Genomic DNA, 19001 nt, shown 5'->3' with positions numbered 1-19001 from the left:
CCATCCTCATCTAGTTTTCCACAAACTTTAAAAAAGAAGAGAAAATACAATAATTTAATATGATAATTAATATCCAACAACAACATTAAATAGAATACTACAAACATATCACACGTGATATCCAACGTCCATAGGATTATAACACTATGATCACTCGAGTAAGATCCACTACTATCGCTCAAACTTGTACCCAAGAATTTATTATGCATACCTAACCAACCTCACAGAACACTCTTCATGTACTAGTTAGTAGTTACCACTCTCCTACCTCTCCTCTTTCTCTCTCTCACACACACACGCTCTTAATCTACGTGAGTAACAAATTATAGAATGAAAAATGCTAACGAGTGCTCTTAAAGTACTGATTAATAATCCATTTAAAGAAAATTTTTATGAAAAATGAAAAAAAAAAGTAATTAATATTTTGACAGTTTTTTTCATTTCCCATAAAAGTAGTATCAAAACTTTCCTAAAATGGATTATTAATGAGTGCCCTAAGAGGGCTCGTTAGCATAACCCTTATAGAATAAGCAAACTTTGAATAAAGCCATCCTCATCTAGTTTTCCACAAACTTTAAAAAAGAAGAGAAAATACAATAATTTAATATGATAATTAATATCCAACAACAACATTAAATAGAATACTACAAATATATCACATGTGATATCCAACGTCCATAGGATTATAACACTATGATCACACGAGTAAGATCCACTAATATCGCTCAAACTTGTACCCAAGAATTTATTATGCATACCTAACCAACCTCACAGAACACTCTTCATGTACTAGTTAGTAGTTACTACTCTCCTACCTCTCCTCTTTCTCTCTCTCACACACACATTCATTTCTTAAGACATCCATCAATTGATTTCAAGGGCACTTAGGCTTGCCCTTGTTATTCTTCTTGTCTCTGTAGCAAGGACACTCATGCTTGTTCCCATAAGTCCCTGAAGGAACACATTTGCACTCCTCACAGCATATCCCACAATACTTCTTGCATCGATCCTGTACCGCTGCTTTTGAGCACCTGTTTGCGCATTTCTTGGTGCAAAATCCTTCACATTACCCATAAGAATAGCTGTTAGTAATTGAAAAGCAAAAGACTAGAGCTAACTAGGAAATGTCTAATATTCCAAATGATTCAAAGGTACATTTTGTTAACGGGTGCTTGAATGCATTGGTAAAGGAAGAATCGATCGAGTGAGTATAGCTAGAACAAATCAGCAAATGCTCATTTAACTAAATTTTGTGTGACTCCTTTAAAAAAAAGTTAATCGATTAACTTTAACATTAACTAATGCACTTTGTCAATAAATAAAGATAAAATCAAAAAACTGAAAACCAAAAGAAAATGTTGTATTTCTATGAAGTGCAGATACGGCGCCCCAAATGAAGTTTTAGTATTTTCTAGGTGTTTTTGGAACAGAGTACAAGAGAAATTAACATGGCCATTTATAAAAGAATAACACTCATTAATAACCTGACTTAGCCATGGCAGGCTCCAAGAAAGAGGAGCTTAGGAGAAGAGTACAAAGCAGCAGGGTGGCAAAGAAGAGCTTCATCCTTGGGTGATCAAAGCTGCAAAAAGATGTAGCAATTTATGTTACAGAAAGTATGAGAATGATTGAGTGTGAGTTCAGGAGTTTGTAGAGGCAGTGAGGAGGGTGAGAGCTTTAAGTGGACATTTATAGTGAGGGAGAGAGAGAAAGCAGACAACTTAGGATGTGGAAGATGAGTCTAGAAGAGTGAGTAAATATGAATAAATAACTCATAAATGTGAGGGAACAGCTGGAGCATTCGGAAGGTCTTTAATAATAGTAGGGACCTCGGTAAAGGAGAGTGGAAAAGATGAGCTGTAGTTTGGGTTCTCTGAATCTCAGACTCTTGCCCACACGTTTTCTGCAGCTTGAAGGTTGCTTGTGCCTCGTGGTCTTGTCTGTATGGGCCACCAGCCATGAAAGAAATGCTATTACTTTTCCCATTTTCATCTTTTTCCATAAAAATGAAGTTAATGGATAGATGGTGATGGGGATCGACGTTAGTGCTGGGCTAAAAATTATGGTTATGATAATGAGTTTTTGGTGACTCATCAACCTTGTGCCACGTGACGGGAATAATACAACATGTATAACAGAAACTTTGATAAGACTATTATTGTGAACACAACATATTCATTAAAGAGCCATTACTCCAACTGGACAAGATCAAGTATCATATGAAGCGATAAGAAAGATCCTAGGACCAAGCCACTCCCTGCCAGAGGTAAATTTATGGTTATGATCCATGGACCATGCACAATTTATCACCTCCTTAAGATGTAAAGTAAAATATATTTGTTAATCTTTTCACAACGGGTTAAGGTAGCAACTAGCAAGAGACGAGTTATTATTCTATCTATCACTTATAACTAGTGTACATAAATTTAGTCAACATGAACAACCTAAAGATTCTCATTAAAAAATATAAAATAATAAAATAAAACCTAGAAATAAGGGCATTAGTTTAAAGTAATGATAGTCGCATGCTCTTTATTACATACTTATGGTATACACTGGGTAATTTTAAAACATAATTTCGGTTAAAATTATGAAATCATGTGACACTATTTTACAATTTTGGCCGAAAACACAATTTCAAAAAAGTGTGTATAAAATGTGTAATAACGAGTGCCTAATAAAATTTTCTAATTAGTTAATACACTAACTTTTTCTCGCAAACTACGAGAAACTAGCCACGTAACGAAAGAGTGATAAAATCAAGAAGCTCGTCCCATGAGCTTCATGAACTGATGAACCTCAAAAGCTTTTCAATAAATGGAAATCACAAAGATCATTTGCTTGCTTGTTTTCTCTCTTATTAGAGTTGCCCACATGAACGTCCTTTAGCAGGTCCAACTTACTTGGCACAATACCAACATTGTTAATGCTCACAAGACCAATAAGATAGTTGTGAAAAATTATGTGATTGTAACTTTTATTTTAATAATTAGAATATGCATATAATGTTTCAAAGTAGACTTAGGATCCATTTGGATAGCACTTATTTTGCTGAAAACTGAAACACTATAGTAAAATAATTTTTAAATGTATGAATAGTGTTGTGGGACCCACTTTTAATAAAAGTTTTGGTGAAAAAAATGTTTGTAGGTCCTGTAAACAGTACATGAAACCCACAAACCTAACAAAAACGCCCTTCTTTAAAAAAAAAAAAAAAAAGGAAAAACGCAGATGCTGGACACGCATCAACGCTGTCCAAACGCTGCTTTAGTCTAGTGCAATTCTCTTTATTTAAAATGAGAAACTTTACTGATTCATCTGTCCTTGATTTATAATCTGTCTTATTATTTCAGAAAAAGAAAAATGACTTTCAAATAACCAAGCTCTGCCTTACTTAAAATTACCAAAGTACCTTTATTTTGCTAAAAACTGAAAAATATAGTAAAATAATTTTTAAATGTGTAAATAGTACCGTAGAACCCACTTTTAATAAAAGTTTTGGTAAAAAAAGAGGTTTGTGGGTCTCATGAACAGTGCACGAGACCCACAAACCTAACAGAAACGCGCTTCTTTAAAAAAAAAAAGAAAAAAAAAAAAAAAAAACACAGACGCTGGACACGCATCAGCACTATCCAAACGCTGCTTTAGTCTAGTGCAATTCTCTTTATTTAAAATGAGAAACTTTACTGATTCATCTGTACTTGATTTATAATCTGTCTTATTATTTCAGAAAAAGAAAAATGAACTTACAAATAACCAAGCTCCGCCTTACTTAAAATTACCAAAGTACCTTTAACCTCTGGATTTGAAATCACAGCTTATATACTGAAAAATATAAATAATTATAATTGTTATTCATCTGCTTCAGAATCTACAGATCCCAGAAAGCATGTCATCCGTGATATAGTTCCATGCTCTATTACTTCTTTCTTTCCTTCAAACGTTTCAAAATATTTGTTTTGTCCATTCAAGTTACACTATAAAAGCATTGGAGATTCTCTAACTTGCCTGAATATATGGCTAAAGAACAAGCATTCATGAAAGTTACTGAACTTGATTGTGTAAGAATTATAACAGAGCGAAATCTACCTGACATTCGAGTTCACTTAACAATAAATAAAATAAAACACAACTATAAAAAGAACAGAAAAAATAATTGTGAACCATTCATTATCAATTGTAGCATTCTCTCTAGTTACTGTACATGACTTTCTCTAATTAGATTCTCTAGAAAATTTGCCCACCTAATGATAGTGACCATCTGTTTGCGAATTAACCAGAATTCTTATTGTTTAAGATTCCATCTTTCTAAGATTCATATGAGACCCAGTCAGGCGTGCAACTAACTGGAAAACAAGCAGAGCACTGAAATAGTTTTCTCAATTCTTCACCAAAACTTAAAAAGTGACATTGACATCCTTGAAGATGATGTTAAAAGTATTTCAAGCACCAGTAGCTGTTTGCAGGGTTGAGGAAGAGGAAGGAGAGGATATCAATGAGATTTGATCCCACAACATCTATTCATTTGCTACCATTCAGCACATGACCAAGAACTAGGAGGAGGGAGGGGTTGTTAAAATTTGGCCTAATATTGGTCATGTATTAACTACTTGAGAAGACACATAGACGTTTAGAAGAAAATTAAGCAGGATCTGCAACTTTTCCATTTCCAACATGCTTCACATTCCACATGCAGTGACCCAGTGTCTATTTCCAGAGAGTATAATGATGAAAACTGCATCTCACTTCAGGACATTGGAAAATGAACAGGACATAGAAAGGAAGTCACAAATGTGGACCATTCCAATTATGCATGGTCAGAATCAGTTGCACAAATTGGCACTGTGAAAAGATAATGTACCTACAACTTATATGTTTCACTCCAGGGCGCAGCCTGTCTAAAGCCATGCTACAACTGATTATAGAAGAAAACTAGATCCAACTAATGGTTCCAAAAAACTAAGACTAGCATCTTTCCTGCAGACGTAAATAAATTTTTCCAATAAGTTTCCATTGCCCTCCACTATTTGATTTTGACGAAATCAATTCCTTTTAATCTTCCCTTTGAAAAAAGGAGAAAGCCACGACTTGTATTCTGTACAATAAGAAGATTGTCTAGAACTTTAGAATACAGCACATATTGACACTGCAATTACTTAAAGGCATCCATAAACAAACTGGAATACAGGAACCCCTCCTTTCCCAATGACATGTCTTCTTGAAAGTTATATAACTTACACTAGGTACATGAATTGTTCAATACATTAAAAACATATATATATACATATAGAGAGAGAAAGTGAGGGCATACACTGTACACTCACCTATCACAGGCTGCCACACATTACACACAATGCCCAGCCAAGCACATATCCCCTGGAGATCAAAGTCGGTGGTGAGTGTCCAACAGTTGCACATTTGCTAGTGCTCAGAAAACAAATTGCTACATGTAAACCTATACTAACCTGGATGATCTGTCTCGGTTAGCATACAAATGGGAAGTTAGAGAACCTGTATTTACTCTGTACAAAAAAATGTATAAACGTCAACCTCCCATACTATTGGATGGGCAGGAATGCCGGCCGTAGGAGTGTTCCTTTGCATGGTCCCTTGATGCTAGCAAATTGACCTGCAAGTTTGTACCTTAGATATCTTAGATTTCATAGAACGGCAGACATTTAACAACATAAGGTAAACAAGTCCGGACTTATACCTTGACAATCTCAGACTTCGAGCCTGGACGTAGATATGCTGCTAAGATACTCATGTTGAAATCCTGGGTGCAAGGACATTAAATGAGAAGATAAAATAAAAATTCTTCCCAATAGTGGAAACACTGTGATTGATATGACAAGTTTGCTATTAAATAATAATAAAGAGAAAGGTCCAGAGGCAGCTAGGAAATTGGGTTGAATTTTCACAGCTAAGCTAACTGATATTCCAGCATACTGTTGGAGTGTTCATTAAGGGGGCAAAACCTGACCCAATAATTGCCCTCTCAGATTGTCTAGGTCAACAAATTATTTAATGGCCTTTTTGATTGTTCAATGAAATTTGATGGCTCTATTCATATCTCATAAGGAATTTAATGACAAATTCATCATCTTATAAAATGTTAGACCCTTAAGTCTCAAGATAGGTGACTGCATGCAGTTGCATCTTGTACCCATGCCAGCCACACATACTTAGTGCATGAGGGAGGCATGCTATGGGCTGAGCAAGGTGGCTTTGTGATGTTTGGACAGCAGTGGGCATGCTGCCCCTATCGTGATGCATGCTTACAAAATTTGGCTAAGTTGTGGCTTGATGGTGGCCTTGTGCTTGTGCAAGAACTATGGTCATGACCGTCAGGTTGCAGGCTAGTGTCTGCTATGGGAAGCATGCACAGTAATGTGCCATGTTAGCCTTTCGTGGGCTTGGCCATGAGCAAGCTGAAGTGTAGTAGGTGTGCTACTTGAGTGCAAGGCAAGTTGAGCTGTCAGAGTGTGTAGCATGTTGGATTAATGTTGGAAAATCAGGGCTCGACTGTAGCTGGCTTGACAGTGCATCTCTGGGCTGCATATTGTTGGTGATGACGTTGGGCTGTCAGCTGTGTGACCAACTTGGTGGCGGCACTGGCACTGACCAAGCCTTCCACTAGGTGTGCATGGATCAAGGTTGAGTTCTGGGTATGTGCTTGGGCTACGAGGTTGGTGTTGATGGCTTGTAGTGTGCTGGAACATGTGCACAACCTGTGCACGTGTTCAACAGGTGGCAGAAACATAATAGAGCAAATACATGTCAGAGACAACCTTGTTAATCTACTGATAGTGCACTCTTGTCTCCAAGCAATTATGTCCAAGACAGATTTGTGCTGCAAGCCCAGGGGATTATTACTTGGTAACTACCATTGACAATGATTTCCTAAATAACCCTTAAAGTTATTGGGGGTGTCAACATGAGGGAGAGAGGATAAACAGGGAGTGTTATTTGGGAAAACCGTGTAATCTCTGTAACCGTGTGAGTAGTGTAAGCCCTGGCTGGTTTTTACTTAGACAGAACCTCAGTGAGTGTTGTGCATAAAAGAGCCTGTGTCCTTTGTACTTTTGAGGCAAAGTAATAAAATTTAGGAGTTCACTCCTATAAATTCTTAGTGTGCTATGCAGAGGAAAAAACAAAGGGTGTTAATGGGGGAAAACACCTGTAATCTCTGTAATTGTGTGTGTATTGCAGGCCTTAGTGGCTGAATTTTACAAAGGCAAAACCTGAATGAGTTTTTTAGGAAAGGGAGCCTTAGTGTGCTTTGTACTTCGTGGGAAAGAAATAAATTATTTTTGTGCTATGCATGTGTATATTCATACAAACTGTTGTTTAGTTTCCTTGTGTGACTGTTGATTATTGTAAGCCTTAATGGCTGAATTTTACTAATACGGAAGCCCATGTGGTAATGTGGTTTCAAATTGCAATTTTTTTTTTTTTGACAAGTAAACAATTGAAATTAAAACAAAGAATCTAGTTCTCCAACGTCCAAATGCAACATAAAGGTGGCAATGTCCAATTGCACTTTTTCAAAGCACAGCTTTTTTAAGATTCACTTATTTCTAGGTAGAACTGTTTTAAATAATATCATTTTCAAAAAGCAAAAAAATAAGTTATACCAAATGGACACTTGGTGTTCATTTGGAACAGCTTATTTAGTTTTTTGCTTAAAACTTTTTGTTGTAAGTGTACTAAAGTATACTTACACCTTGAAAAAATTTGAAACCAAACCAAATTTTTTTAAAGATAAAACGAATTCTTAAAAGCTTATTTCAAATTTTGTATTTGATGACTGCCATTCTTGAATTGTCCCATTAATGGTAATAGATTGGTCTTTCAAATGACACGCAATAGGAAAGGAATTTCAGAGATAACTAAACTAACAGATAAAAGATAAAATAGGTCACATTAGCAGAGAACTTGACAAGTGTCACTTGACAGGCTGACCCGAGAAATGATTTACATGATAGATATGTAAGAATATGTAAATAACATGACTAAATTTAATAGACTCATATCATTTAATAACAAAATAATATACTACTTCATTTTTAGTTAGTACTTAAACCAAATCTAACAAGAAGATTTAGAAACAAGTTGCTTTAAACAATAAAGATATTTTTATTTTAAGATAAGTAATAAATATATAGCTAAGGCACAAAAAGAGGGCTCAAGCCTAGTACACAAAGGATGAACCAAATAAATCCCACCCCCTCCCAAAAAAAAAGGAGAAACCTAAAGTTCAGCTGATCTAAAAATTCTAAATAATCCGTCCTAGAAGTTGAGTTGATGTAGCACCTATTCCCACTCATGTAAGGAACATAAGAATATCATATTTTGTGAAGGGATAAATCAAAATCTCATATTAAGAATATCCTCAAAACGAGCATCAAAAGAAGTCAAGACAATTTTTAAGAGCTAAACAGGACGAGGAAAAATATATATAATTACACCCCACAATTGTAGGGAACACATTTGATGAATCAAGCATAGAAGTTGTGTTATCTTAAGATTGTTAACTGGAAGCAGGGGAAGAGGCCCCGGGTGGGGGGAGAGAGGGGTCAAGTGCCCCCCCTGACCTCCCAAAAAAATCCAGAATAGCAACCCAAATATTACATTATCAAGCATTTTTCCTTGACACAAACATTCCACACCTAGAGAAGAAAGCAATATTAGGTGCAAATCTTCATAACATTATTTTGTCTTTTTCTAAACAAAACAAAGTTTTGTGGGCCCTACTTAACACCCATACTTTTTTTCCTTGCCACGTGTTCTCAAGCACTGGAAATTTTTTTTCCCGGAGTGCTTTCCTTAGGGCAATTTGTTCTTCGAAAGAGATATTCCCACATAATCATAATAAAAATATATATTTAGTCCTTGTATATCAAACTAAAATCTTAGTGTTCCCTAATCTTTTTCTCTTCTACTTTAACTTTTTCATAATTTCAATTTTGAAACACTTTATATTTAGTATAGAACCAAATTTTAACTACTTACTACCTTAAAGAATAGAGTAAAAAATATTGAATTTTGCATAACTTTTTAAGAGCATTCATGGCCATGAAAATACAACTTTATAATTCTTTTATATTGATTTATTTTCTCAATTTATTTTAAGGAATCAAATTACACGTTTAAATTCTATATATTTTGAATAATCACTTAATTTTATTGTTATTAACTATGATTTTTTTTGTTGTATTTATTTTAATAATATGAAATATATACTTATAATCAATTGATATTATGGAGAAACCAAATTATAATAATGATTTAGATTCAAATTCTAAACAAACTCATATCGAGGTGTATTTTACTAATCTTCCAATTGAACAAATTAAACTATGTATGAAAAATTAAATTAGAGTTTATATTATATTAGATTTTGAACGACAATTGCATTAATAGTGTATAATTCTTTATCTATTTTGTTATTAACATCGATTAATAATATTTAGATTAATTTTACTCTCAATCTTATCTTTTAATTTTGACCCCCTAAACTAAAATCCTAGCTCCGCCAATGACTGGAAGGGAGTGATACATATTTTATTGACACCATGCATTGGCAATTTCAATGTTGCATCAACCATGATGACCAGTAAATGTTAATTCTGAGGGTAACTGTTTTAGGGAAAGAACACTACTCTATTATATCATGATGGAGCACTATCCAGGGAAGTAAGAGAATTGGCAAACCAATATCTCAGAAAGCAACTTCTCAATAAAAATAAGCAAAGAAAAGGAAAATAATCATCCATCAACATGTCCAAATAAAATGGCAAAATCTGAAATAATTTCATAAATATACTACAAATTTACTAAAAGAGGTTTCAGTATATGCATATCAGTAGTAAAATGCAGAACTCACTCTGAAAGGATCACCCCTCAAAGATTGCACAAACATAGACCCTGAGCCACTTCCCTGCAGAACAAAAGCACTAATCTCAAAGCTATCCTCAAAATAGTAATTGAACTTGAACAGCACAATGTAACAAATGGACATAATTTCTTCAGCATATGTTTTTTCAAAGGGACTACTTATCAAAAAAAAAAATGTTTTTTCAAAGGGACTGGGAGTTCATTAGGGAGGTGAAGCATTTCCTGGTACAGAGTTCATATTTGTATTTCATTTCTTTTCTTGGTTTGCCTTTTCTTGTCTTGATAGAGTTTCACTTTACCTTTGCAATTGCCAGTCCAACTTTACCTATCTACAGTATCTCCTTCACTGTGTTCATATATGATAAAAACGGAGGAAAGAGAAGCTCAAACCTTTTAGTTTTGCTTGGTAATTACATATACATTTAGTGGATCTTAAACTCATGACCTCACCTCAACCATGCTTTTACAAGGTGAGAAGATCAAACCAGTTAATACTACAAGTTCAGCTTACTCCAGACAAACTTTCAGCAAAACCCTTGTACTCTTACATTTACTTTTTAATTTTGTTCCCATCTAACCTTGTTTGTGTTCAATTGCTAGGGTTAAGAATAATTATCCTAACACACATAAATATTATTTATACCTGTGGGTAATTACAGTGAGATCCTATTTTGCCCCTAGCACTAATGCACACTCATAATTTTTTATTATTTAAATATCCTTTTACTTTCAAAATTTTAGCCACATCATATTCTGTACTCTAAATTTTGTCATTTTAATTTTAACTAATTAGTGAGAACTTTTTAATAAATTAAAAGATGAAGAAACCACCAAATGCTACTCTCTTTAGAGTTCTATAGGTATATGCATCCATATCCGTAAGTGGTTCATACATTATGATACCTCAAAGTGTAACGCAAACCAAGTAATTATAAGGACTGAGGTACCTCCAAAGATATATCCCTAAGACGCCTTCCAGTTTGAGCACAGCAAATGCGGACTACATGTTCATCACAACTCCCGCTGATAATATAATCTCTTCCATTCATGTAATATGAACGAGTGTAATTCTGAGAGCTTCCTGTAGAAGCTATTTCAAACTTCAAGTGAAGCCTCCCATCAACAGCCAGATGTTGTCTAACCTGACAATGTCCACATGTTAGTCTCAAGTGTTAAATTCTTAAGAGATAATAATAATAATAATAATAATAATAATAATAATAATTTCATTAAACCATAAAAAATAAAAAGAAGGAATATTCATCTCAAAAAGGCCTATATGCATAATCTAATAGACTAATACTATGATTAATTGCCTAACACATAATGAAATCCACAACAATTAATAATGGAGTCCCCCTAAGTATACACTAAGGTATGGATTTACGCCAAAAGGCAACAGAGTACATATCCTCCCAAGAACCCAGTCTGCACCTGCATCCACCACCAGAAAATATCCCTCATTTCTTTCATTCCAAATAGACCACCATGCAACAAATAATCCTCCACAGAAAACGCTCCATAGATACCAAGGCGCTAGTATAAGTCCATTTATCTAACACTTGCCTATTAGAGAGCATTGAAACTTTGTGGTAGCCATATTGACATAAGCACTTTCATGGCATTGGTTCAGGACCAAAAACCTAGCCTAATGAATATCAGGACCCCATAATTTTGGGTGGTCTATGGCCAAAAAGTACCAATCCTCAATGAGGGCTTCATACGATAGAAGAATAGAGCAAACAACTAAAGTTAGTAATTAAAAATTATGCATACAAAAGAAAGGGAAAAACCTCACAAAGAATAATTTTACAGGAAAAAGAATGCTGAATGCTGTTAATGAAAATTTTTATTTCAATGATTAGGTTCAAGACAGGTTCTAACCAAATTTCTTTTTAAATTAGATAATTGATATATGTGCCTGGACCAATCCCAATAATCATTTGAAGTCCAAGACTTGGGGGCAGAATTCCTGGGATGGGACCTAAGTATAAGTTGGATATTTGAGAACTTAGAAAGAAGAAAAATGACGCGCCCAACATACTGTGAATTAGTTTAATCCTACCTCGTTGTCCACAGCTGACACAAGAAGATAATGATCATCTGGAGAAAAGCAAACCATCACATTTCCCCTAGAGCTTGAAGCAGTATAGCAAGGCCGTATTGGTTTCTGTCTCAAGTCCCACATCTTGACATCTTGATCAAAGGAAGAAGTAGCAAAAAGTGAGGGAGAATAGTTGGCAAACTTCACAACATTAATATGCTCTCGATGCATATCAGTGAACACCTGTAAGCGTCTTCCACTGTTTATGTCATACAATGCAACATTTCTTGAGTACCCACTTGCTAGAAAAAGTTCATCCGTAGAGTTAACATGAACAGATGTCAACTGGTCGAAATCATCAAAGGTGACAAAACCAGCAGTATTATATATGCCCATATTTGTTGTTGGCATTTTCTGGATATCATACAATTTCAGTGAACCATTATCTGAACCAGCTATGAGCTGGCATTCACCAAGGGGAAAAAACAAGAAAGAATTAGAAATTCCATATTCATCAGGGATAAAATCAACAAGAAGCAAATGCTCTAAAAATGCACCAATGGTGAATGTCAAATGAGAAAATACAAAAATGACTTGAATAATCCAAGAAAATGCCCAAAATTTCAGATGCAGATTTATCTAACAGAATTACCGAGAAATGGAAAAGTTTCTGGAATTAACAAAATCCTCTAAGGCAGGTAGATACTTGTGTCATGAACTATTAGAAAGTATGATTACAACCATTTCTAATCATGCTAACTCGTATCTAACATCCTGCTGTAAGCAGTTCTTGCAGTCACTAGCCACAGAACATAACATTTCTGGTTTTTGAATCAATCTATCCCCTGCATGGCTCCAAATAAGCATGACAGGAAAAAAACAAAACATTCTGAAGTCTGACGATGTAGCAGTCTGCAAATATAACTGCAACAATAATTGCCCAGAAAAGAACTTCTAACTGCAGAGTGTATGTACTAATAGAATAATAAAGCACAAGAATTTACTCTCTTTACCACATTCTCTGCAGGAATAATATACCTTGGAGGGATAGTTCTTGAGCCAACAGAGTCCCAACACACTGTTCATTGCACCAAGCGACGGTATATGACTAACAATTTTCTCTTTCTCATGGTTGACTACAACTACTTCGCCATCCAAAGTTCCAAAGACCATTAGGCTCGAATCAGATGGATGATACTCGAACTGCCTTGGACGAAAGCCCATACCTTCATCTCCCAAACCACTGCTTGAAATAGAAAGAGGGTGCAAGAAAGGCCAAGCGGAAGACCCAACTTTGGCAGCACAAAGAGACCTGGTATAAAAATATTTTGACTTTCCAGAAATATATGACGACTTTTGCTTTGGAGTCCGCATAAGACTTTGGCTTGCTCTTATTTCACGCTTTTGTAAGATACTAACAACGCTTTCTTTATGCTTTCTTCTGTAGGGTAGATACTCAAAGTACTGTGAAAAGGTGATTGTAGCCCTTTCCCTGTCATCCTCTCCGATAGGCAGGTTATCCAAGACTTTCAAATGGGGCAATGAAGTTATCATATATTCTCTGTAGTATTTCTCAAAGCATATTGGTGAAGCATGACAAGAAATGAACTTCAAAGTGACATCTTCAATTTGCCTTGTAAAGGCACCAGCTAAAGACTCTTCTCCATTTTGGTTGTCTAATGTATCAAAAGAAACCTGCAAAACAAGTTAGGAATTTATATGTAAAGGACTCAAAAGGTGGGGTGAATTAGACAACGGAGATTAGTGTGCGTGGGTGTGTTTAAAATTATGATGCATGTATATAGACAACAGAAAACTTGTGTATGTACATTACCTACATGTGTATAACATTAAGATCAATCCAATTTACAGTAGAACTTTTTTTATCATGGGCTTAAATTGAAGCTGGTGGGGCTGGAGGTCATAAGGAAATAACAATATCCATAGAAAATTCATGTCTGATGAAGCCATTTAAAAGAAAAAGAAAATTAAAAGATAAAAAAAAAAGAATCTTAGAGGCTGTTTGGATGCAAAAATTTCATCACTCAATTTCCATCACTCATCACTCATCACTTAATTTTTCACACCCGTTTGATACCATCACTCACTTTCTATCACTCAATATTTTTCACACTATTTGTGAGCCCCATACCTGTCACTCGGTGCAGCTTTTTTTTTTTTTTCCAGTATCTAGAAACCCGATCCCAGTGAAAAAAAAAAAATGAAGAAACCCAAGAGAAGACGAAACCCAGTGAAAAAAAAAAAAAAAAAAAAAACCAGGAGAAGACCGAACCCAGTGAAAGAAAAAAAAAAAAAGAAACCCAAGAGGAGAAGACCGAACCCAGGAGAAGAAAGGAAAAAAAAAAGTCAAAAGGTGCGGCTGAGTTATGACTAGTGGGTCCCCATGTGTGTTTAATTACAAAAATGACATTAAGTTATAAGTTATAGAAATTGAAACAGATTTATCGTGCAGCCAAATGGATATTGAGCTTTGGGTCCCACCATTTTTGAGTTATAAGTTATGGAAACAGAGAATTTAGTTATGGAAACAAGCCATCCAAACAGTCTCTTAGAATCCACAGCATTTCGGAGGCATAAATCTAACATAGACCATAAAATAGGACAAGGCAAAAACACGAAGTAACAAACATATATGCAATAATTACCTAGAATTAATTACAATCGGTACAATTTCTAAATAATGGAATATTTTCACTGCCTATCTTGCATTTCTTTTTCCATTGGTAAGTGTCACAAATACCCAATAGATCTTGCCACAGCCTCACGCTCCATCTTATTATCATGGAAGGAGGAAGTACCATTTGCGCTAGTGCTCACTAGCAAATGGCAATTATGATCAATAGAAACAATTATCTAATGAAAAAGGACCATGTGGTTTACCTCATTCCGCTGATCAACCTGTCCATTCAACCTAGGAAAATCAGTAAATAATAGCTCCCGGGAACCATATTCTTGCTGATGACTCGAGAAATCCACATCACTATCATCTGATGAATCCTCAATCATGCTTTGAACTTCTTGATTTATGGCAACATCTTCAAACGAAAATAAATTCCTGAGAGCCTCTTCTGTGCTAGAGTCATAATCAGTGAGTACACCAATATCGATAGATGATGCTCTAATGTAAGAAGAGCTGTTTGGCTGACTGAAATCAGTTTTGTTATTTGACTTTCCATCAGATGAAGCAGCTGAAGGCCCAGCATCATTGCAACACAGCCAATTCTGAAACCGAAGTTCAACCAAACGAGGGAGTTTAGAAAGTGCTGCAATGGTTGTCCAAAGATTTGTAATTCTGGTTTCACACAATGAGAGGTGCGTTAAATTGGGCATGCAAATAAAACAATCCTCCTTGAAACTAGTAAGTGAAGTACTGAAGTCAAGGTTTAGGGTGTGTATCTGCATGAACTCCCCCATCATGTTCAGCTTCCGGAAGTGCGAAGACCTCAAGGATAAAACTTGGCATGGCAAACCTCTCTTAGAGAGATCCCTGAGAGTAAAATTAAATTAACAGTGGAAGTCATTTATCTTTGCAAGACCTATAGCTTCACAAACTTTGTCAATCAATACAATGTTTCTCTAAGCAATGAAAACAAAAAAACCAACTCTGTGTGCATCATTGCAAGCAGAAATCACTCTGAACGGGAACTTCAAGAGGACATATAATGCAAAAGGTACTACTATTGGAAACTTTAATGGGATATATGTACTCACTAGATGCAAACTTAAGCAATGGAGGAGAGATAAAAAACTAAGGTCACCTAAGAAAAATATAAAAATATCGAAGACAAAAACAGAAGACGCTTTAGCATATGAAATAATATGATTTTAGACCCCACCGTCCTTCAACATTCCTGATAAATATGGCATTATAGAGATACATAGACTTTGAATGCTTGTAATCTTTCTGACTACCAAAAAAGATTTATTTTTTCTTAAGTAACCTTCTAGTCACTTCAACATTCACCAAGAAGAAATTGTTGCAGAAGTGATTAAAAGCAGTCACCGCAAGAAAATTCAGATGGTTGATAGCTTGACAAGTCAGTTGCTAATTGACAAACATAGGTTGTGGGAGCAGTTTACTGAATATAATAGTGAAGGGTTCCATATCAATAAAGTGAGTTACAAAGTGGACCACATGAACATAATAAAAAGGGAATTTTCCTCATTACTGCCTCTCTTAGTCAATTTAAAACCACTAATTCTTTTTTTCTTATGAGAAGAATGGCATTTTAAGATCTTTTTACATTTACCACGTACCTCAATTCCATTATCAAGATCCCATTTTAAGTTCCAGAATTTTATCTTCAGAGGTAGATTGGTAAAATTTACATTAGTGCCAGTCATATTACAAAAAGACTTGATACAAATATTATGAACCATAGAATGGATTCATTTTTTAGTACCATGTGAAAGTCAAGAATTCTAATTCACTTTTAAATGTTATTGAAGTGCCAACACCAATTATCCCGTCACATCCAAACTGAGCTCTTCGCCAATCAAAAGATACTTCTTCTCAATTATCAAGTTTTAAATAGATTGAAATATCAAAAGGCTAAAATCATAGAGCCTCACTGTCTTATTACTTCTAAGATATGTAGCAAAAAGAAAACACAGATATTTACAATGAAATACTAAAATACTATGCAAACTAAGCATGAATATATACCGCAAGAAGTTCTTTCCAAATGACAAATCCTGGAGGTCAACTCGTCGAAGCTTTTGATTGATGACACGCATCAATGACAAAGCATATTCTCCATTCAACACGCATAACGATTCATTATGTACATCTATTGCTTGGATCTCTGAAGAACCAAGTTCTATAAATAAATCAAGAAGTGGAGGAAAATCAATATCTTTAATATCGTCCAAGAGAATCTCCAGGCTACATAGCTCCTGGCGGGCTTTTTTCACTTGAGCCTGAATTTCAAATAAAATATAAATAAATAAATAAACAGCAGTGATCAATCCAACTTCAGATTCTTCTAAAGGCAAATGCATATTGAGATCAGAAACAAAGAAAAGTGTCATTCCCGTAGAACCACAATCCAGCATACAATAATACCAAATACAAAATTTGTATCCAGCATATAAATTGCAAGTCATGGAACATGCTCAGGAAAATGTAAGAGATATCTACTCCCTCTACAAGTCCATGACAACTTAAGATATTGGGAAAACACAAAATTAAAGATATCTGTCTCAGATGATAAATTTGAGAACTGTTGCTTTTAATTTTTTTAGATAAAAAATTTCAGGCAGAGCATCCTCCCAAACTCTAAAGCAACTTATTACAAATTGCTCATTTGTTCTCACTCCCATATGTTTTTTTTTTTTTTTCTTTTTTATAATTCAATAGTTACAATGAGTAAATTGGAACCCTGGACAACCGTTGGAAACACCAAGACTCCAAGAGTGCTAATTGAGCTACGAGGCTCATTCCTATATGTTATTCAGGACACATAAATTTATGATGATGATGATGATAAAAATTCTTCATAACAACAAGAAAAGCAATGAGCCAATGAAAATATAATCGTTTTAAGAAATTGTACATTTGAACTACTTAGGGTCAGAAAACAATCAACACAAACCTCAAATAGGCTAGACAGAATTGTAGTATTAGGTAGAACACCATGTTTCCCACAAGAATTAATGTACCTAGAACCAATAGAAAGAGTAAATAATTAAAAATAGAGTAAATCAAGTATATGGTAAAAGTGATGACATCAAAAGAAAAGTTACATCAATTAGCAAGTCAAGCAACCATCAAAGGAGACTTTAGTCTCTCACTACCATATAAGTGACTTTAGAAACTATCTCGGATTTGAAACTCTCAGTCCTCTAAGTTTTATTTGAGTGGATGAATGCTTCAGGGCAGTTTTCCTTTTTCAATTTACATGAGATGCTAAACATTTGTAATTTCCATTGTTGGTTAATGGTATATCTCTTGTATACATGGATTAACACCCCTTTAGTGCTTTTTAATAAATTAATTTCTAAAAGAGCTATAGAATCATTCCACCTTGGAAGGATTTGTTTCTCCCAAACATGTCCATTCCCTATCTTTCTTCTGGTCCCTGCCACCATGTTTAATATATCAAACCAAACCTGTTAAAACCCGAAATTCTCCCAAACATGTCCATTCCCTATCTTTCAAATTTCATTTGCTAACCCCAGGATTTTCTAAATTCAAATGAAAATGAAAATCTTTCCCACGAATCAAAGCCAAAGAGTGAACTTTACTACTGCTACTACTGCTGCTATACACACTTTGCCTACAACCAGAAATTCAAATTTTCCAAAAACGAATTCAATGAACTACAACAAGAACAAAAACATAAAACATAAAAGAATACAAGGATGGATTACAACTAGATTGAAATGCTGAATTACAATATCATTTCAAAGCTCCATTAAATATTCAGACAAAAATTTAAGGAAAAAACAATAATTAAAAAAACAAAGATGGAGGTAAAAGAGAAAGAAAACCTTTCTTCTAAAGTTGAGATATCGATTGCCATAGCGATTTGAGCTTCAACAATCGGAGCCTTTTGAATTATACTCCTAATTAGCAGAAGAAGAAAGAAAGAACTGTCGGTTTTTCAAACTTATATACATTTACATTTACATTCCCTTTTTTTTCTTTGTCTGAAAAGGAAGAAATTAATAATTTATTTTATTTTTAATTTTTCTAAAATTTAAATAAAAAATCTTCTTTTTTTATTTTGGGCCGGACCACCTGCTTCGTGAACATTATGGGCTTTTTGGGCAGTACATTCTACATCTAGCCCTCTGAGCCCATTTCAAATGGAATGAATATTTCAATGTTATATTCAAGTCAGGTCTGAGGTTTTTTTTTTTTCTTTTTTTTGGTAAAATATCATTTTGGTCTCTAAATTTTACCAAAAAGTTCTCTTTTTCATTCTTTAACTTTGGAAAGTTCTTTTTTGTCCCTAAATTTTTAAAAAGTTCATTTTCCATCCTTAAACTATTGAAAATATTTCACTTCTGTCCTTAAACTTTTAAAAAACAA

General features: G+C 34.6%; 2 protein-coding genes across 8 annotated transcripts; both read right to left on the bottom strand.

Annotated features, from left to right (window-relative positions):
• Window positions 1–592: 592 nt before the first annotated feature.
• LOC126706474 (snakin-1) lies at window positions 593–1741 on the bottom strand. Its single transcript, XM_050405958.1, has 2 exons — window positions 1485–1741; window positions 593–1059 (listed from the first exon to the last, which is right to left on the bottom strand). Exons 1-2 carry the CDS (start codon window positions 1564–1566, stop codon window positions 875–877), a joined length of 267 nt encoding a protein of 88 aa, XP_050261915.1. The 5' UTR covers window positions 1567–1741; the 3' UTR covers window positions 593–874.
• Window positions 1742–4135: 2394 nt separating this feature from the next.
• On the bottom strand, window positions 4136–18608 carry LOC126705346 (protein DWD HYPERSENSITIVE TO UV-B 1). Of its 7 annotated transcripts, none has more exons than XM_050404290.1 (12): window positions 18458–18608; window positions 17560–17626; window positions 16632–16885; window positions 14846–15452; window positions 12983–13639; window positions 11966–12406; window positions 10848–11042; window positions 9890–9943; window positions 5714–5776; window positions 5466–5629; window positions 5312–5376; window positions 4136–5095 (listed from the first exon to the last, which is right to left on the bottom strand). In XM_050404290.1, the coding sequence occupies exons 1-10, from the start codon at window positions 18487–18489 to the stop codon at window positions 5546–5548; spliced, it is 2454 nt and encodes an 817-aa protein (XP_050260247.1). In that variant the 5' UTR covers window positions 18490–18608; the 3' UTR covers window positions 4136–5095; window positions 5312–5376; window positions 5466–5545. The 7 variants fall into 7 exon arrangements, with proteins under 7 accessions (XP_050260247.1, XP_050260248.1, XP_050260246.1 ...); XM_050404291.1 differs by having other exon boundaries at window positions 4136–4977; XM_050404289.1 differs by having other exon boundaries at window positions 5325–5376.
• Between the last annotated feature and the right edge of the window lie 393 nt (window positions 18609–19001).

This window comes from Quercus robur, chromosome 11, assembly GCF_932294415.1.
Source record: "Quercus robur chromosome 11, dhQueRobu3.1, whole genome shotgun sequence".
Lineage (NCBI taxonomy): Eukaryota > Viridiplantae > Streptophyta > Magnoliopsida > Fagales > Fagaceae > Quercus > Quercus robur.
Note: the sequence above shows the minus strand (reverse complement) of the source record. Positions and strands in the feature narration are given on the sequence as shown.